This window comes from Oncorhynchus gorbuscha, linkage group LG03, assembly GCF_021184085.1.
Source record: "Oncorhynchus gorbuscha isolate QuinsamMale2020 ecotype Even-year linkage group LG03, OgorEven_v1.0, whole genome shotgun sequence".
NCBI lineage: Eukaryota > Metazoa > Chordata > Actinopteri > Salmoniformes > Salmonidae > Oncorhynchus > Oncorhynchus gorbuscha.
In genome coordinates, this window is record NC_060175.1 from 73,398,530 (window position 1) to 73,420,271 (window position 21,742).

Genomic DNA, 21,742 nt, shown 5'->3' on the forward strand with positions numbered 1-21,742 from the left:
CAAGCCTGGTCCACGATCTGTTTGTGCCTCATTGTCAATTCATATAGGAGTTGGCAAGACAGCACAAAAATATCTGTGACCAGGCTAAATACAGTGCCTTCAGACATTTTGTTGTGTTACAGCCGGAATTAAAAATGTTTGAAATAAAAATGTTTTTGTCACTATACCCCATAATAACAAAGTGACATTTTTAGAAATGTTTGCAAATGTACTGAAAATTAAATACATATATATCTCATTTACATAAGTAATCACATCCCTGAGTCAATACCTTGTAGAAGCACATTTGGCAGCGATTACAGCTGTGAGATTTTCTGGGTAAATCTCTAAGAGCTTTGCACACCTGGATTGTGCCAAATTTGCCTATTATTCTTTTCAGAATTCATCATGTTCTGTCAAATTGGTTGTTGGTTGTTGATCATTGCTAGAAAGCATTTTTTTGAATATTTTTATTCTATACAGGCTTCCTTATTTTCACTGTCAATTAGGTTAGTATTGTGGAGTAACTACAATGTTGTTGGATCCATCCTCAGTTCTCCCATCTCAGTCATTAAACTCAAACTGTTTTAAAGTCACCATTGGCCTCATGGTGAAATCCCAGAAATTCCTCTTTGGCAACGGAGTAAGGAAAGGTGCCTGTATCTTTGTAGTTACTGGGTGTATTGATACACCATCCAACGTGTAATTAATAACTTTACCATGCTCAAAGGGATATACAATGTCTGCTTTTTTATTTGTAGCAATCTAATAATAGGTGCCCTTCTTTGCGAGACATTGGAAATCCTCCCTGGTCTTCCTGGTCTCCCTGTGGTTGAATCGGTGTTTGAAATTCACTGCTCGACAGAGGGACCTAACAGATAATTGTATGTGTGGAGTACACAGATGTGGTAGTCATTAAAACAATCATGTTATACACTATTATTGCACCCAGAGTGAGTCCACACAAGTTATTATGCAACTTGTTAAGCACATTTTTACTCCTGAAATTAATGTAGACTTGTCATAACAAAAAGAGTTGAATACTTGACCCCAGACATTTCAGCTTTTCATTTTGAATTAATTTGTCAAAATGTCTAAAAACATGATTCCTTCTTGGCATGATGGGATATTGTGTGTGTAGGCCAGTGACACTTTCTTATTACACCCATTTCAAATTCAGGCTGTAACAAACAAAATGTGAAAAGAGTCAAGGGGAGTGAATACATTCTGAAGGCACTATATCACCTACAATATCTCAACCATACTGTATACAATGCATTCGGAAAGTATTCAGACCCTTTGACTTTTTACACATTGTTACGTTACAGCCTTGTACTAAAAATGATACAATTGTGTTCCCTCTTCATCAATCTACACACAATACCCCATAACGAGAGAGGAAAAACAGGTTTTTAAACATTTTTGCAAATATATAAAAAATGTAAAACTGAAATATGACATTTACATAATGTCCCTTTACTCAGTACTTTGTTGATGCACCTTTGGCAGTGATAACAGCCTCGAGTCTTCTTGGGTATGATGCTACAAGCTTGGCAGACCTGTATTTGGGGAGTTTCTCACATTCTTCTCTGCAGATCCTCTCAAGCTGTCAGGTTGGTTGGGGAACATTGATGCACAGCTGTTTTCAGGTCTCTCCAGAGATGTCGATCGGGTTCAAGTCCTGGCCACTTAAGGACATTGAATCCCAAAGTCACTCCTGCGATGTCTAGGCTGTGTGCTTTCCCTCGAGCCTGACTGGTCTCCCTGTCCCTGCTGCTGAAAAACATCCCCACAGCATGATGCTGCCACCATCATGCTTCACCATAGGGATGGTGCCAGTTTTCCTCCAGACGTGACGCATGTTTCATCAGACCAGAGAATCTTGTTTCTCATGGTCCGAGAGTCTTTAGGTGCCTTTTGGCAAACTCCAAGCTGGCTGTCATGTGCCTTTTACTGAGAGGTGGTTTCTGTCTAGCCAGTCTACCATAAAGGCCTGATTGGTTGAGTGCTGCAGCGGTGGTTGTCCTTCTGGAATGTTCTCCCATCTCCACAGAGGAACTCTGGAGCTCTAAGTGTGACCATTGGGTTCTTTGTCACCTCCCTGACCAAGGCACTTCTCCCCCAATTGCTCAGTATTGGCCAGGTGGCCAGCTCTAGGAAGAGTCTTGGTGGTTCCAAACTTCTTCCATTGAAGAATGATGGAGGTGACTGTGTTCTTAAGGAATCTTCAATGCTGCAGAAACGTGTTGGTACCCTTCCCCAGATCTGTACATCGACACAATCCTGTCTCTGCACTCTATGGGCAATTCCTTCGACCTCATGGCTTGTTTTTTTCTCTGACATGCAGTGTCAACTGTGGGACCTTATATAGACAGGTGTGTGCCTTTCCAAATCATGTCCAATCAATCAGATTTTCCACAGGTGGACTCCAATCAAGTTGAAGAAACATCTCAATGATTATCAATGGAAACAGGATGCACCTGAGCTCAATTTTGAGTCTCATAGCAAAAGGTCTGAATACTTATGTAAAGTATTTATTTTTAATACATTTCTAAAAACCTGATTTCACTTTGTCGCTATGCGGTATATTGTGTGTCGATTGATGAGGAAAAACATTTAATCAATTTTAGAATAAGGCTGTAACGTAACAAAATGTTTAAAAAAGTGAAGGGGTCTGAATATTTTCCGAAGGCACTGTATACTACAGGAAGTAAGGTACTGCCACGGTTAATGATTTCCCAGAAGCACATTAGTGTGGTTGCTGAAAACCAGTAAGTCGTCACAGGACCTATTTGCAATAAAACTGTGTGGTCGGAATAGTTTGAATTTATTTTTTACATTAGTCATACTCAACTCCTTTACTGTACACAGTAATGTATTATTCTGAACTCCTCGAAGTCAACATAAACAGACAGAACTCTTCATACAAAAACATACTTTCACAATACATACAAAAGGAAATTTAGTCATACAAGCCAATCATGTAGTTTACAAATAATGCTAAGTATTTGAAATGTGAATAAATGTTGTTATACATACAGCTGGTTGAGAGAAAAAGTCCATTGAACTCATGAACAATGTTTGTTCCACATAAGAATATTCTTAAATGGGCAATACACTCCAAAATCTAAGTTTGTTAGATGTTTTTAATACCTCAAAATAAGTCTAATGTGAAGGTGGATCCATGTCCAACATGATTGTATAGATACAGCTGTATTCCTCAATCCCAAATGAATGGAAATGAGCACAAGATGAGCACAATTTTTCATTCATAAACAGATAAGCATATCTGGTGCTCATTTTATCATTCATTTGGGGTTGTGACATTATCGTTGGATCTAACAAAACCAATGGATTGGGATGTGTACGTTGCTTAACATAATGCTTCTTTTGAGGTTTAAAAACATCTGACAAACTTTCTTTTTTTTGGAGTGTAGTGTCCCCATAAGTACAGAACATGGTATGAAGCCACGGATTCCTCACAGCCAAAACTGGTCACCCCCCCCCCCCCCCCCACACACACACACACACACACACACAGCACTGCCTAGGCATGACAACTGCAAATACCGTCAACAATACTGTACAAAATCAATGTATAAAACTAAAATCTACATGATGTGCATGCTATTTTACATGTATAAACTGTACTGAACAAAAATATAAAAACGCAACAATTTCAGAGATTTTACTGAGTTACAGTTTATATAAGGAAATTGAAATAAATTAGGCCCTAATCTACAGATTTCACGACTGGGCAGTGGAGCAGCCATGGGTGAGCCTAGGAGGGCATAGGCCCACCCACTTGGGAGCCAGGACCAGCCAATCATAATGAGTTTTTCCCCACAAAAAGGGATTTATTAAAGACAGAAATACTCTTCAGCAAAGATGTGGAGGTCCTGGGCTGGCGTGATTACATGTAGTCTGTGTTTGAGGCCAGTTATCTAAAACGACATTGGAGGCAGCTTATGGTAGAGAAATTAACATTTAAATTCTGGCAACATTTCTAAAGGACATTCCTGCAGGCAGCATGACAATTGCACACTCCCTCAAAATGTAACATCGAAGGCATTGTGTTGTGTGACAAAATGGCACATTTTAGAGTGGCCTTTCATTTAGCCCACAGCACAAGGTGCACCTGTGTAATAACTATGCTGTTTAATCATCTTCTTGATATGCCACACCCATCCACCTGACAGATTATCTTGGCAAAGGAGAAACGTTCACTAACAGGGATGTAAACAAATTTGTTCAGAAAATGAGAAGTACCGGAATGCTTTTTGTGCATATGAAACATTTCTGGGATCTTTTGTTTCAGGTCATGAAACATGGCACCAACACTTTACATTCATATTTTTGTTTAGCATAGTAATTCAGCAATTCAATTCTAATTAAAAAAGCCTATTCTTGTTCTGTGTGCATAGGTATGCATTTGCTAGTTTATTAAGTGTTCAGTTACACAAAAAAGGCTACTATTGTGTACAGTTTGTGTTCCCATCTAAAAAGTAGTGAATAGTTGTTGAACAGGTTCATCAACATGACATCAGAAAATAGTATCCGTATGATAAGAAAATAACATTCTTAACTTCCAAACACTTCATGGACTCGCTAATTTCCATACTCTCATAAGCATAAAACAAACAGGCTGGAGAGAGAAAAGGTACTGATGCATTTTCGCTCCACTAAACAAAAATGGGGGTCAAACCATGGACACCAGAAGTTCATTCTCTGAATACTCCTAATGAAAGTGCTGCCAGTCAAGGAGCTAGTGAAGAATAGTTCAAGAGTGATGAGTGAGTGAGCAATGGGTGCCATTATCCCAGCTCCCAGCTGCTCAGAGAAAGTCCCCCTTGTGTTCTCCTCTATTGAGCAAAAAAAAAAAAAAGGAAAAGAGCTGGACTACACTACTGCCTTCAGAGCCCAACCCCATTTCACCATGGCTACAGGGCAAAGGCTTCTAACTACCCATGAGCCTCGGTCTCTCTCAATTGTCCTCTATTGACGAGCAACCCAGGCAGCAACACACAAACACTGTCTGAGTAAGGTGGCCATTGAGTCAGTCGCCAAATAGCACTTCTCCCAAAATGTGAGGAGCAGCTGTCTAAGTAGCTGTACAGAATACAAAACTCAAGACATGAATAATACATCTATAACACGACTAGACTGAGGATGAAGACGGAACTTTAAATAATATAGCAGACAGAGGAAAATAAAATATGGTCATCTGCATACAAAGAAGATTTGGACCAGAGTTAGTACTCGTGGTAAAGGAATAAAAGGCATCAAAGACATGCCGAGAATTTCCCCCAATACTATTGATCCTTTGAACCAAGCTTCAATGTCCTTGTAATCATAGTCGGAAATTGGATGTGTACTCTCTGTCCAGGTGTTCCCTCTGTCCAGCAACATTAGAGTTGCCCCAAAGATCTACTCAAATGCCAGTGCAGGTCTAAAGAAAAGTCCTCAGCCAGGTAGGCATGACAAGTGCCATCGAGATGATTTATCCACAGATGCATGACAAGGGCCATCTGATCACATCTATAGTAGCACTGCACCACCAATTCACGCCTAGTGGGACACAGTGGCCTCAGTAACCTGCTTTGAAACCTAGAAGGTGCCAAGTCTCAGAGCGGGGGTGCTTTGTCCTCATACATTGGTGGCGGAGTGAGCGGCTCAATAGTGATCCCTCCCGGTGGCTGAGAGTTATCCGTGTTATTCATAAAGAGCTTCTCCGATTTAATCCTCCGGATCTTAAGAGGAAGGAGCTTGAGGCCCGTTCGCCCAGTGCGGCGGTTAGGCACAGCAGAGGAGGCAGGGTTAGCGGAAGCGGGTGACGTCTGGGTGACATCTGACCCTTCCAGCTCCATCTGCACACCGTCCAGCAGGTCGTCGTAGGAGGGCAGCTGGGAGGAGCTGTGGCGCAAGTTGCTCTGGCGTATGGGGTACTCGCCGCTGCCTACCACCTCCTCGTAGCTGGGCACAGTGTACCTCTGGGCTCGCTCCTCTGCCCTGTGGACATTCATACAGAAACACAGAGACATCAGTAACTATGCGCTTACAGAATGGACTGTGTCTTCTATATAGTTGATTCCGTGTGTACTCTAGGCTATGCCGTGAGTAATCTAGGCTATGCAGTGTGTCCTGATAAATACAGTCCTGATGGTTTTACATGGCTTTATTGCAACAGGTGCCCTGTTTAGGTAACAGGGCTTGAACTGAAAAGTTACTTGAAGCACTGCAGAGAGATTTAAAGAAGCACAAAAACATGGCTAACCAATGTTAATAGCAAAGGACCAGCGTGGGTGCAGGATTTAGTTAGGAATCAATTTAAATAACTTTATCAGGCCCTAATCTATGGATTTCACATAACTGGGAATACAGATATGCATCGGTTGGTCACAGATACCTTTAAAAAAAGGTGGGAACTGGAACACGCTATCGTACACGCCGATCCAGAGCGTCCAAAACATGCTCAATGGGTGACATCTGGTGAGTGAGCAGGCCATGGAAAAACTGGGACATTTTCAGCTTCCAGGAATTGTGTCCAGATTCCTAGCGACATGGGGGTCGTGCACTGGTGATGGAGGTGGATGAACGGCACGACAATGGGCCTCGTCACGATATCTCAAATTGCACGGAGATAAAAATGGAGGCACTCTGTACATCTACCCGGTACTGTTGAAACAGGGATTCATCCGTGAACAGCACACTTCTCCAGTATGCCAGTGGCCATCAAAGGTGAGCATTTGCCCACTGATGCCGAACTGCAGTCAGGCAAAGACCCTGGTGAGGACGACGAGCATGCAGATGAGCTTCCCTGAGACGGTTTCTGAATGTTTGTGCAGAAATTCTTAGGTTATGCAAACCCACAGTTTCATCAGCCGTCAGGGTGGCTGGTCTCAGACGATCCAGCAGGTGAAGAAGCCGGATGTGGAGGTCCTAGGCTGGCGTGGATAGACGTGGTCTGTGGTTGTAAAGCCGGTTAGACGTACTGTCAAATGATTTAAAACGATGTTGGTAGAGAAATTAACATTCAATTATCTGGTAACAGCTCTGGTGGACATTCCTGCAGTCAGCATGCCAATTGTACACTCCCTCAAAACTTGAGACATCTGTGGCATTGTGTGATACAACTGCACATTTAGAGTGGCCTTTTATTGTCCCCAGCACAAGGTGCACCTCTATAATGTTAATGCTGTTTAATCAGCTTCTTGAAATGCCACACCTGTCAGGTGGATGGATTATCTTGGCAAATGAGAAATGCTGACTTACAGGGATGGAAACAATTTGAGACAGTGCATTCGGAAAGTATTCAGACCCCTTCTGCTTTTCCACATTTTGTTACAGCCTTATCATTTTACCCACTTTTCCCTCCACGATTGATAGTTACAGTCTTGACCCATCGCTGCAACTCCCATACGGACTCGGGAGAGGCGAAGGTCGAGAGCCGTGCGTCCCCCGAAACACAGCCACACCAATGTGTTGGAGGAAACACTGTACACCTGGCAACCATGTCAGCGTGCCTGCACTCGGCCCGCCATTAGTCGGTAGAGCGCAATGGGACAAGGATATCCCGGCCGGCCAAACCCGGACGACTCTGGGTCAATTGTGCGTCGCCTCATGGGTATCCAGGTCGCGGCCGGCTGCGGCACAGCCCAGTATCGAAACAGGATCTGTAGTAACAACTAGCACTGCAGTGACTTAAAATCGCTGCGCCACTTGGGAGGCCCCAGTTACAGCCTTATTCTAAAATGTATTAAATAACAACAAATAATCATCCTCAATCTACACACAATACCCCATAATGAGAAAGCGAGTTGACAATTTTGCTAATTTTTTAAATAAAAACACTGACATACAACACCAGTCCAAAGTTTGGACACACCTACTCATACAATGATTTCTTTATTTTTACTACTTTCTACATTGTGGAATAATAGTGAAGACATCAAAAATGAGCATGTGTCCAAACATTTAACTAGTACTGTAAGTATTCAGACCATTCGCTATGAGACTCGAAATTGAGCTCAGGTGCATCCTGTTTCCATTGATCATCCTTTAGATGTTTCTACAACTTGATTGGACTCCACCTGTGGTATATTCAATTGATTGGACAGGATTTGGAATGGCACACACCTATAAGGTTCCACAGTTGACACTGCATGTCATGGCAAAAACCAAGCCATGAGGTAGAAGGAATTGTCCGTAGAGCTCCGAGACAGGATTGTGTCGAGGCAAAGATCTGGGGAAAGGTACCAAAAGATGTCTGCAGCATTTATTAAGGTCCCCAAGAACACAGTGTCCTCCATCTAGCTTAAATGGAAGACGTTTGGAACCAGCAAAACTCCTCCTAGACCTGGCCGCCTGGCCAAATTGAGCAATCGGGGGAGAAGGGCCTTGGTGAGAGAGGTGACCAAGAACCTGATGGTCACTCTGACAGAGCTTCTGAGTTCCTCTGTGGAGATGGAAGAACCTTTGAGAAGAACAACCATCTCTGCAGCACTCTACCAATCAGGCCTTTATGGTAGAGTGGCCAGACAGAAGCCACTACCAAGTAAAAGTAGACTCACCTATAGACTACTCACCTATAGACTCTCAGATCATGAGAAACAAGACTATGGTCTGATGAAACCAAGATTGGCCTAAATACCAAGCGTCTTGTCTAGAAGAAACCTGGAACCATCCTACGGTGACGCATGGTGGTGGCAGCATTATGCTGTGGGGATGTTTTTCAGTGGGATCGAGGGAAAGATGAAGTACAGAGAGATCCTTGATGAAAACCTGCTTCAGAATTCTCAGGACCTCAGACTGGGACAAAGGTTCACCTTCCACAGGACAACAACCCTAAGCACACAGCCAAGACAATGCAGGAGTGGCTTCAGGACAATGTCCTTGAGTGGCCCAGCCAGAGCCTGGACTTGAACTTCTCTGGAGTGACCTAAAAATAGCTGTGCAGCGAAGCTACCCATCTAACCTGCCAGAGCTAAGACAATCTGCAGAGAATGGGAGAAACTCCCCAAAGACCGGTGTGCCAAGCTTGCGGCATCATACTCAAGAAGACTAGAGGCTATAATCGTTGTGAAAGGTGCTTCAACAAAGTACTGAGTAAAGGGTCTGAATACTTATGTAAATGTGACTTGTTTTTGATATTTGTAAAACAACATTTATACCTGTTTTTGCTTTGTCATTATGGAGTTGCATGTAGATTGATGAGGAAAAAAAACAATTTAATCAATTTTAGTAAGGCTGTAACGTAAGAAAAAGTGAAGGGGTCTGAATATTTTCCGAACGCACTGTATATAAGCTTGTGTTTATGGAACATTTCTGGGATCTTTTATTTCAGCTCATGAAACATTGGACGAACACTTTAGATGTTATATTTATATTTTTGTTCAGTGTAGTTGAATCAGCTGAACATGTGTCAGCCCTCATAGGTTAAAGGGCAATATTCACCTCCAGCACCACCACAAACATCAATACATGTCAGAATGGCAAGTTTCTATGTTTTGTAGTCAAAAATATAGAAATACGTGTTTCTGATGACATCAACCGGAAACACTGATGGCATCATCTGGTGTGCATCATGCGATGTTACACATGTAGGAGCAGTCAAACGGTTAGTAAAGTAATAAAGGGATTGCCCACCCCTGTACTGAACCCTGAGCAAACAAACCTGCTGAGGTCATTAATTAGCTACAGTACTCACGTCTCTCCGTCGTCCTCACTGGTAGCTACGTTGCCTGCCCCCAGAGTCTGGGCCTCTAGGAGCACCTGCTGCTCCCGCTGCTTGTTCCTCATCCCCAGGCACAGGGACAGCAGGAGCATGGCCACTCCAGCCCCGACCAGTACAAAGGCCACCGATGAAGTCCTCCCCCTGGTGTCCGGTTTCGGGTTCCCTCCTCCGGTGCCACTGCTGTTGTTCCCGGCCATGTCGGAGGGCACCACACTCCATACGATCATGACAATGCCCAGGGCCACCAGTCCCACCCCCAGGGCACACAAGGCATACTGGGAACCTGAGTTTCCGGGACTGTTGTGGTGGTTGCTGGTAACCGGGCGATTTGGGGGCACCTCAGCGCTGGAGAGCATTTTCCCCAAAACGTAGGCCCACCTAGCGTTCAGCTAGGTCAGCTAGCTGCTTCACACCTGGGGTCAAAGACTGAGGAGAGAAACAGTTAATTAGGGGAGAAATAGAACACAGATACAGTAAAGAGGTTAATATGTGGGGTTAACAATATTATTTCAATACAAATAAGAGTAAATGGGGGAAATTATGGCACTCAAACTGTGATGGAATTTGGATAGAGAATCATCGTTCAAATAACTTTAATATAGTCCAATTTAAAACATTAAAAATAATCTGTGAAAAACACACACTTGCCCTACACTTCACAATTACACACTTCATTATTCCCTTGCTTTTGAATAGACTTCTCTATCAATAGATCCTACAGCTAGAGTTCAAAATGCTGGGTGGGCAATATGCCTTTCCTTTTCTTAAGATGGTGCGACTTCCAGCAGCTTCTGTTTCCTGTGACCATTAGCACCTACCTGCCAGAGAGCCAACACTTACACGGAGTTGGAAAACTCCCTCGTGCAGACTTTATATTCATAGGGTGTGTTTTTATGGCAAGATTTAACAGCATTCTCCCAAGTACAGGAACATCTTGCACAATGTCAAGTTGTTCAGTGGAATTAAGGTAAGAAATGCCATTCAAAGCCATTTTACAGGAATTATTTGGAATGTCACTTTTCTGGAAACGGGATGAAGTCAGTATATTTAGAGTGGCTTTCATAAAAATATATTTTTTTTAAACACTCCAGGACTATTCAGAATGTTGAAAAACACTCCTCATCTTTCTATCAAAAACAGTAGTACCATGTACGACAAATGCCTTTCAGAATATATTTATAGAATATAAGAGAATCTTAGATAAATGACGCATTCTAAGATATAAAATGTTTCTGTAAATGTCTGAAGAACATCCCAAAACAAGCACAAAAATGTAGTGAAATCACAATCAGAAAAGATATGATACATTATTATCCATCACTGTTATGGATGTCATAACGCTGCAAAGGGATACTGACAATGAAGAGGGAAACCAATACTAGGCCATGCCCCCCCCCCCCTATATTTGACCTTCCCACAGTATTGCCCAAATATGGGTGCTCCTGTGTGTCTATCCTTACAAGAGCAAGAACGGTTACTCATAATAAAACCAGACATGCATTTTGCAACCCGAATCACCAGATTAGAAAGGACATTTACCCTCATGACAATTACCTGTCTCAGTTACAGTATGGTTAACTAACTGCTAAGTCCTTAACGGTTAGAAATGAGCAGTTATTCATTTTACAGGCCTAACCGCCAGTGGGCGAGCGGCGTTTTGCAATTTAAGACGTGATTTGCATGTCTTCCGGGTAGCCCCCATTCAGAGGACTGCTATAAGCCCTCGGCAAGCCATCTAGCCATGAGTTCATTTGAAAGACAATAGCAAGGCATTTTTCTAAATCACAAATATGGCCTGCCACCTTTCAGGTAACCACAGCAAGGTGTTTTTGTTGTTATTAAAGGGTGGCAATTCAAAAAGCCACCCTTTGCCTTGATGACAGCTTTGCACACTCTTGGCATCGTCTCAACCAGCTTCACCTGGAATGCTTTTCCAACAGTCTTGAAGGAGTTCACACATATATGCTGAGCGCTTGTTAGCTGCTTTTCCATCACTGCGGTTTGACTCATCCCAAACCATCTCAATTTGGTTAAGGTCGGTGGATTGTGGAGGCCAGATCATCTGATGCAGCACTCCAGCACTCTCCTTCTTGGTAAAAATACCTCCAGGCTGTGGTGGGTCATTGTCCTGTCGAAAAAACAAATGATAGTGGGACTAAGCGCAAGCCAGATGGGATGGTGGATCGCTGCAGAAGGCTGTGGTAGCCATGCTGGTTAAGTGTGCCTTGAATTCTAAATAAGTGAGAGTGTCACCAGCAAAGCACACTCACACCATAACACCGCCTCCTTCACGCTTTACGGTGGGAAATACACATGCGGAGATCATCCGTTCACCCACACCGCATCTCACAAAGACACGGCGGTTGGAAAAAAAATCTCAAATTTGGACTCCAGACCAAAGGACAAATTTCCACTGCTCGAAATGTCCATTGCACATGTTTCTTGGCCCAAGCAAGTCTCTTCATCTTATTGGTGTCCTTAAGTAGTGTTTTTTTTGCAGCAATTCGACCACGAAGCCCTGATTCACGCAGTCTCCTCTGAACAGTTGATGTTGAGATGTGTCTGTTACTTGAACTCTGAAGAATTTATTTGGGCTGCAATTTCTGAGGCTGGTAAATATAATGAACTTATCCTCTGCAGAGGAGTTAACTCTGGGTCTTCCTTTCCTGTGGCAGTCCTCATGAGAACCAGTTTCATCATAGCGCTTGATGGTTTTTGCGACTGCACTTTAAAGAAACATTCACAGTTCTTGACATTTTCCACAATAACTGACAGTCATGTCTTAAAGTAATGATGGACTGTCGTTTCTCTTTGCTGATTTGAGCTGTTCTTGCCATTATATGAACTTGGTCTTTTATAAAATAGGGTTATCATCTGTAAACCACCCCTACCTTGTCACAACTCAACTGATTGGCTCAAACGCAATAAGGAAAGAAATTCCACAAATTAACTTAAGGTACACCTGTTCATTGAAATGCATTCCAGGTGACTACCTAGTTGAGAGAACCTGGTTGAGAGAATGCCTAGAGTGTGCAAAGCTGTCATTAAGTTAAAGGGTGGCTATTTGAAGAATCTCAAATATAATTGTATTTGTTTAACACTTTTTTGTTTAACACATGATTCCATATGTGCTTTTTCATAATTTTGATATTGTCACTATTATTCTATTATTCTATTATTCTACAATGTAGAAAATAGTGCAAATAAAGAAAAACCCTTGAATGAGTAGGTGTGTCCAACCTTTTGACTGGTATTGTACTTTAGAACGATTTAAACATGATTTGCGGGAACATGAAAAGAGGGACCTTACATCAAAACCTCATCATAGTGAGGACATTAATAGTGAGATGTCCAAAGCCATTTTGTTAAATATTGTATTACTTTGATTACAATAAATTACCCAGACTTGAGCTTTTAAGAGTTAATTAATCATCCACATTACCAAACGTTGCTTTGTTGTGTCAGCAATTGGACATTGTTCTTATGGGGGGTGGCTAGTTACCCCACATTACCCTATTACCCTATACCCTCAATCTGACAGATTACAAATTGCTAGGGCCAGCAAAATAATACTTTTGTGTGCATGTCTGGACTTGCTAAGAGAGAGAGAGAGAGAGAGAGAGAGAGAGAGAGAGAGAGAGAGAAAGAGATCAAGGAACAACTGATATAAAATTACTAGTACACTGAAGAATGTGTGGTATGTCCAAAACCCCACCCCATCCTGTACAACTAGGCCTAAAAGTAATCTCAAAATAACAGCTGTTATTTTTTTAGGGGCACATTTTCCTTGAACAGTCAATCTGTAACCTAGCCTCCAACATCTGGCTGGTTGTGCACAGTTGTGTGTAACCCAAACGTGCACAAAACTGTGCCACAATGATATAAGGAAAATTTGTAGCAATTTCAGAATACCATTCCACGTGCCTACTCCCAACCGTTTAAATGTTCAGAACTGTATTGACAGCCCGTTGGGAAATGTTAAATAACAGTGCCCACGTTTGTGGAAATATATATAGATATTTTTAAAGTGTATGAGTGCCAAGTCGACCTAAGCAACGAAAGAGTTAAATCTCCTTTGCAACTGTATTCGATTTGTTCTGTTTCTTACAGAATTACCTTTTGGCAGACATTTGAGGTTGCATTGATTTGTCAACTTCTGAAGTTCTGTATCCATTACAACTAGTATGTATTTTTAAAGATGTGTTGAAGTTAGAACCGAAGTAGCCGACACATGCATGCAGTGCCCTGTTGAAGTTGCGAAGTAGACGAACGAAAGTGTGATGACATTATGAAGTATTTCAGCACAGACAGTCACATTCCAGTGCATTGATATCCCACAAAATACATATGTTGATGAGAGAGGTAATGTATACTCCAGGGTAGTAAATGTGTATAGACGCCACATTCTACTAAATTAGATACTTAGCCCAGCTATCACGCTGGCTAAACAGGCGTGTTCTGCAAACAAATAGATTAACCCATAACGTTCTCGCTCTAGTATGAAGACTATAGCCTACTACTACGCGAAGTAATAATCAAAGGTACTGAACTGATAAAAACAATGGTTTGTAAAAATGAAGACAATATGATGCAATGGGTGGAAAAGACGCCCTTACCTTTGCATGCTGACGATACATTCCAAAGTGTTTTCTTTCTTCGAAGTTGATCACCCGCGATCAAGGGAATTACTGTACGTAGCCTAGCTATATCTTGGAAATATACTAATCAAGCCACATTTCTAACCAGAAACTTTCTTCGACGGACCTATAGACGACTGATGCGATCACGTCACAAAAACAATGCGCGTGGTTCAATGGGGCAAAAGGCCGTGAGCCGATTGAGAGCAACATTGGGCGGATTCGATTATGCTGAACTGCGGGACACTGGTCTATGGCCCGTGATGTGAACAAGGAAGAGCACTTTTCTCAATAAACAGAAATCTGCGTCACTTAGTCATGTTGTCAGTCAACAAGGCAACATGGTGCACCGTCCCCCAAAAATACAAGCTACAACCTCTTTACGATAAAATCTAGTCTATGTTTGAATTTTAAAACAAGGTTTTATTGGCAAGGCAGATAAAGCGTGTATATCAAAAGCAATCAAGTTTGCATGGGAAAACACAGAATCTTACTCATAACTACACGTGCTTAATTAAGTCTCCTTAATTTTGAGCCAACTTCGCGGTCAGACAAGAGTTGGGCACCGAGTTCACGCCTGGGAGGCAGTGCGATTCAGCTTGTTTGACCTTGTTCTGTATATTAACAAAAATGATAATACACATAAATCTTGTTCTTGATACCATGTCTTCTTTTGAGGTGTTTTGACTAATGTCACGTCCATGCTAATATGGCAAAACAATCTCTAGCTAGCTAACCAACAAAGGTAACAATGTATTTGAGAGAAAAGTGCTCATTGTGCAAATGTATTTATGTTTTATACAGTTAATAGTTCATTTGTTCTCAACAATCTAAGCCTGTGGAATTCAAACTTTTTCAGCTAGGACAAAAAAATAATAATAATCATGACACAACCTAAAATCCTTACATTTCGAAAAAAGAATCATATTTTTTAATCCATTATTTTACCGGGTAAATTGACTGAGAACACGTTCTCATTTGTAGCAAGGACCTATGGAATAGTTACAGGGGAGAGGAGGGGGATGAATGAGCCAATTGTAAACTGGGGATTATTCGGGGACCGTGACGGTTTGAGGGCCAGATTGGGAATTTAACCAGGACACCGGGGTTAACACCCCTACTCTTACGATATGTGCCACGGGATCTTTAATGACCTCAGAGAGTCAGAACACCCGTTTAACATCCCATCCAAAAGAGTGCACCCTACAGAGGGCTGTGTCCCCAATCACTGCACTGGGGCATTTTTTAGGACCAGAGGAAAGAGTGCCTACTACCGGCCCTCCAACACCACTTTCAGAAGCATCTGGTCTCCCATCCAGGAACTGACCAGGACCAACCCTGCTTAGCTTCAGAAGCAAGTCAGCAGTGGTATGCAGGGTGGTATACTGCCAGCTATACATTAACAAATAACCTTCAATTCATAACATTTTCATCTCTTAGCAAAATAAAATACATTTTATTTTTCAAATAATCTTTCTGGAAAACGTGTGTGTATTGGCTCATGCAATAATCTGCACTCTTAATGCTTTAGAGACCCGACTCCAGCTTCCTGCAACCACGCTAGGGGTCGCGGCCCCGACTTTGAATACCGCCGATCTAAGCCAACTCCTCTGTATTACCCCATATTTTTGCCAGCCTGGTTTCAGACAAGATAACACATGGCAAATTTAAATCGGGGACACTCAAATTAGTATATGTTACGTTTAATGTGTTTAGATAAGACAGATGGTTACTTAAGGCAGAAACGAAAGTAGGGTGGGCGTATAACATGAACATCTAGCAAAAGGTTGCGAGTTCGAAACTCATCATGGACAACTTTAGCAACTTTTCAACTACTTACTATTTTTTAGATACTTTTCAACTACTTAGCATGTTAGCTAACCCTTCCCCCAACCTTAAAACATTTAGCTAACGCTTCCTCTAACCTTAACTATTTTAGCTAACCCTTCACCTAACCGGAACCCTTTAACGTAACTTCTAAACTTAACCCTAACCATTAGCCCAGCTAACATTTGCCGCCGAGCCACCTAGACAGAATTCGTAACATATAATACGTTTTGCAAATGTGTAACATAGAGGGATCTATTCAATCTGTATCGCTGAAGTGTTGCAGATTGTGAAATAAAATTGTAAAAGTAATTTACGGTTGAGCTGACAAAGGCAGCGTTTACCGTGAATGTAGTCTCCGCTAATGAAGGAACATTGCTGTTACATTTTAATCACGCCGTAACGCTGAACTTCTGCAATTTGGGGTGCATCGGTCTATGGACAGTGACGTGAACGGGCAAAAGCGGTGAGGGAGAGGTGCCCTTCTCAAACTGAACAGTAATCAGCAACTCTCAGTCGTGTTGTCAACAAGGCAGCATGGTGCATCGCCCAGAAACATACATCTAATTTCCATAAAATATGTTGTACTTTTCAGACTAGTTTTCATTGGGAAGGCAAATAAAGCGTTTTTATGAAAAGCATTCTCTTTGCATGTGAAAACACAGAAACATACTCATTACTCCACATGCTTAAAATCTATCCTAGGTAACATCACTTTTGTTTTGGCTTTGAACAAGGCACCTGGTTCATGCCCAGGAGACAGCCCAGTTCCAAAACAAATGCCATCACTTTTCACCTGGAGCAAACTCCTCCCACTGGGGTAACCCAGGGGCCAGATAATATGTTTGCAAACAAAGTAAACGTAAACAAAGACTGTATGATAGGGATGTGCCTCTGTCTCTTTTCAAGACGGTTCCATACGTTTGTAGATACATGGGCTCCGAAAAAATAGAGGAACAATACATTTTCTTTTTAAATGATTTGATTATAAGAACAAATCAATGCGATCTCTAACTTCATTGAAAGGGCTTCTTGGTAGCCAACCTTATAAAACTGTTAGGTGGCTAGTAGTATTACAGAGAAACAACAACATGCCCTATGGGCATATGACATTTGAACTAGCTCATGAGCCATTTTTAAGTTATATTCTTCAAGAATCAATGGGTATATATATCATACATTTATAAATCCAAAAATGTATGATTTTTTGGTCCGGACCGGACCAATCATGGATGTCTTTGTTTAATTCCGATTTGGTCTGGTCCTGACCGGCCTTGATTTCAATGTCCACAGACGTCCGGACCGACCTATATTTGGCCCAAACAAAGACTTCTAAAATTGGTTCTCATGTGGTCCAGTCTGGACCAGCCTTGATTTGGCCCAAATATAGACATCTATGATTGATGTGGCCTGGTCCAGACTTGATTTGGCCCAATCATAGACATCTATGTTTCACAAGTTTGGACAGCACAGTACAGTAGAGCATAGCAGAGTACACATACAGTACAGTAAAGAAAATACAAGTAAGTATAGTTCAGTAAAGTACAGTACAGCACAGTAGAGTATTGTACTGATCCCACCTTACTCCAATGCATTCTACTCTACAAAACTGTACTCTAATGAATTAAAACTGTACTGAATTAAACTCTACTATTGCGTACTGTCTCTACTGTGCTCTACTGAACTTTGGCCTACTGTGCTGTTCAAACTTGTGAAACATAGCCTATTTTTTATTTTAATTTTACTAGGCAAGTCAGTTAAGAACAAATTCTTATTTTCCATGACAGCCTAGGAACAGTGGGTCAACTGCCTGTTCAGGGGCAGAACGACAGATTTGTACCTTGTCAGCGTCATTTTGTTTGCTGGATAAGGATTCTAGCTTTTACATACACAAATTTTGTGATTAGCATAATCGGAATCTAGGACCTGCCTAGTTAAATAAAAGTTCAATTTAAAAAAATATTTAAATAGGACAGGTATTTCGTACGCTACAAACGAAGGAATGTTGAACTTATTGATTTATTTATAAGCATGGTGCAAGAGAGTTCAAGGGCCATTCCACCAATTCGGTACCTTTGGAGAAGGGTAACTTTAACACATTTTTACATTCTGTCACTTTTTCCCATCTCAAGAGGTTGTTAAATAAAATAAATACTATTAAGTAACAAAGAAAGCAGTGGTGGTTCTAGACCATTTCAACTGGGGGAGGGGGGGGGGGCAGTTGTACTGTTAGAGAGGCCAGTTACATTAGACGTTATTGTTATTGTTGTCATCGTTTTCTTCCAAAATTGTTGTCACAGGGGCACTGCCCCCCCTGAAATAAAGTAGCAGGGTTGACCGTAACAGGGTTGACCGTAACAGGGTTGGCGATTTCTTCTTAAGTCAGCCATTAATCCCCTTTGTGACAGGAGGAATGGAAGCTTGCTGTGGGCAATAGGGAGTGCCAACTAAATGCAAAAGTCACAAGAAAAAATAAATAATTGATGAAATATTTCTAGCCTGTCTATGTGTAGAGTTTTGCCCCACCCACTCAGTTTTTATTTTAAAGACACTCTAATCCAGAGCAATTTACAGTAACAATAGTTTCACCACATTAAACCGTTCAGTTCACTAAATGGAGTTCAGTTCACTTAAAAGTGTTGACCTTAAAACGAGCGACACAGAGTAGACAGAGTTGGGTTACAGACATGTCAAAATACAGATTTTTTCAATTCAATATTGGTGGACAATTTCAACTTAAAATATCAAAGGGACACAAAAAGAAAGAAAATCCCTTTGAGATGTTACAATCTTCAAGAACATTATTGAAAATTACTTCATCATGTGGCCAACATAATGCATCATCATTTTGATAGTTAGGCTGCTGTAGGCAACATTAAGCCAAGTTCAGTCAAATAAAAATGTAACTTTCACTATCAAACAAGGATTGCCAAACAATGCATTTGCTACCTCTCATTTATTGTAGTTTTTTAACCATCAAAATTCCACAATTGGAAACATAACCTCTACCATATCAGAAAATTGTATTTTTTAGGAGTAAGAATAACTTACTATATAGTGAAGTGAATTTGCTAAAGATATACAAAATGGCAACAAAATTAGACTACATAAAGGTCTTGGTACTGTATGGTTGTCCTATTCCCCTCTTCAAACCTAATCTGATCAGGTGGTGTAGCACACTTGACATTTAAATGTATCTGTAACGTTTACAGGTGAATGCGATTTTTGTGAACACAGTAAAATTGCCTTTAAATGCTCAAATGTTGACAGCGCTCATATTTTTGTGCTTTTCAGTCCATAACTACACAAACGAACTGAGTTCAGATAGTTTATATTAATTCATGATGGATATAAGGCAACGGAATGTAGATTTATGTCCTTGTTTGCTTACAGAGTTTATATCAATACAAACAGCACAGAAGTGCAGTTCCTCTTCCTCTTTCTAAATAGGTCAATATTTCCCCAGCTAGCCCTTTTGGTTCCTTGTAAATTCTGGCGACAAATGTTTTTAGTTTCAAATTGGTTGTGGGAACGAAGCCATATGTTTTCTGACCGGTAAAACTGATTGAGTTTCCTGTGAAGTTTTATTTACGCCATGAGAATGGAAATGACAAGTTCTTTGGTGGTCTTTGAATAACTTCCTTAAAATTGACACTGAATGTTTCAGTAAGACTTTTATAACACTGCTATCTTATTTTGGGTTAACCGTTTTTTAAACTCCAAGTACAGATAGGACACATGGACATTCATTTCTTCAGGCATTAAGCATGCAAACACATTTATTTTTTATTGTGACACAGCATCAGTCAGATTCAAACCTGTAATCTTCTGTTCTCTCTACATGGAAATTGTCCACTGCGCCACCAAAATTGAGCTAGCATACCATGTTGTTTTACGCATACAAAGCTGTTCATTTTAGTATACTCAAACAGACCCCATTTCAAAGGAAACACACACTTATTAAGATCACTTGTGGCCAATTAGTGAGCATGGCTAACACACCTGAACACACGCATCAAGATAGAGGATAGAGAGAGTTTTGTTGATGCTGAGAACGTAATGTATGTTTTTAAATAACATTCTTAGAACTTTCTGTGAAAATACTAATGTTTTCTTGTGTTTTTTGTAAAGTTTTCTTAATGTTCTGAGAACGGAATGTATGTTTTTAAATAACATTCTTAGAAAGTTCCCTGAATGTTACTAACGTTTTCTTGTGGTTTTTATGGAAAGTTTTATTAACATTTTCAGGAACAATTTGAGAACATTCCCAATGTCAAACCACTTGGAGAACGTTCCGAGAACATTACCAACATTTTTAGCAAATATAACCATATTTGAACTTTTAGGAAACATTCTGTTAAAAACTTCTTCGGGATAGGGGGCAGCATTTTCACTTTTGGATAAATAGCGTGCCCAATTTCAACTTCCTGCTACTCATCCCCAGAATATAAGATATGCATATTATTAGTAGATTTGGATAGAAAACACTCTGAAGTTTCTAATACTGTTTGAATAATGTCTGTGAGTATAACATAACTTTGTAGCAGGCAAAACCCAGAGGACAAATCATTCTGATTTTATTTTTTGAGGTCACTGTCTATTCAATGAGATTTCATTGGGAAACTAGATTTCTAAGGGACTTGTTTGCAGTTCCTACCGCTTCCACCGTATATCACCAGTCTTTAGAAATTGGTTGAGGTTATTCCTTTGTGTAATGAAGAAGTACGGCCATCTTGAATGAGTGTCATTTGAAGTCTACTTTTTGAGAGAGGAGCATGACTTGAAAAGTAGCGCGAGTTTGTTGTCTTCCTGTATTGAACACAGATTGTCCCGTATTCAATTTGATCGATTATTAACGTTTAAAAATACCCAAAGTTGTATTACAAAACTAGTTTGAAATGTTTTGGCAAAGTTTACAGGTAACTTTTGAGATATGTTGTAGTGACGTTGCGCAAGTTGGAACCTGCGTTTTTCTGGATCAAACACGCCAAATAAATTGACATTTTGGGATATATATCAACGGAATTAATCGAACAAAAGGACCATTTGTGATGTTTATGGGACATATTCGAGCGCCAACAAAAGAAGCTCGTCAAAGGTAAGGCATGATTTATATTTTATTTCTGCATTTTGTGTAGAGCCTGCAGGGTTGAAATATGCTTTCTCTCTTTGTTTACTGTTGTGCTATCATCAGATGCTTCCAACACACAATGTATAATTAACATAATCTATACCAAACATTATACAACCGGTTTGTCTAATCCTGAATGCTGATTGGTTAAAAGCGCATTCAGCCGGTGTCTCCCGACCCCTCCTGTCTCAGCCTCCATGCTGCCGCTCCAGTTTCAACTGTTCTGCTTGCGGCAAAGGAACCCTGATCTGTTCACCGGACGCTCTACCTGTCCCAGACCTGCTGTTTTCAACTCTCTAGAGACAGCAGGAGCGGTAGAGATACTCTGAATGATCGGCTATGAAAAGCCAACTAACATTTACTCCTGAGGTGCTGACCTGTTGCACCCTCGACATCCACTGTGATTATTATTATTTGACCCCGCTGGTCATCTAT

General features: G+C 41.0%; 1 protein-coding gene across 1 annotated transcript; it reads right to left on the reverse strand.

Moving 5' to 3' along the window:
• Positions 1-4,389: 4,389 nt before the first annotated feature.
• tmem51a (transmembrane protein 51a) lies at positions 4,390-14,600 on the reverse strand. Its single transcript, XM_046343654.1, has 3 exons — positions 14,329-14,600; positions 9,686-10,138; positions 4,390-5,988 (listed from the first exon to the last, which is right to left on the reverse strand). The coding sequence occupies exons 2-3, from the start codon at positions 10,066-10,068 to the stop codon at positions 5,604-5,606; spliced, it is 768 nt and encodes a 255-aa protein (XP_046199610.1). The 5' UTR covers positions 10,069-10,138; positions 14,329-14,600; the 3' UTR covers positions 4,390-5,603.
• Between the last annotated feature and the right edge of the window lie 7,142 nt (positions 14,601-21,742).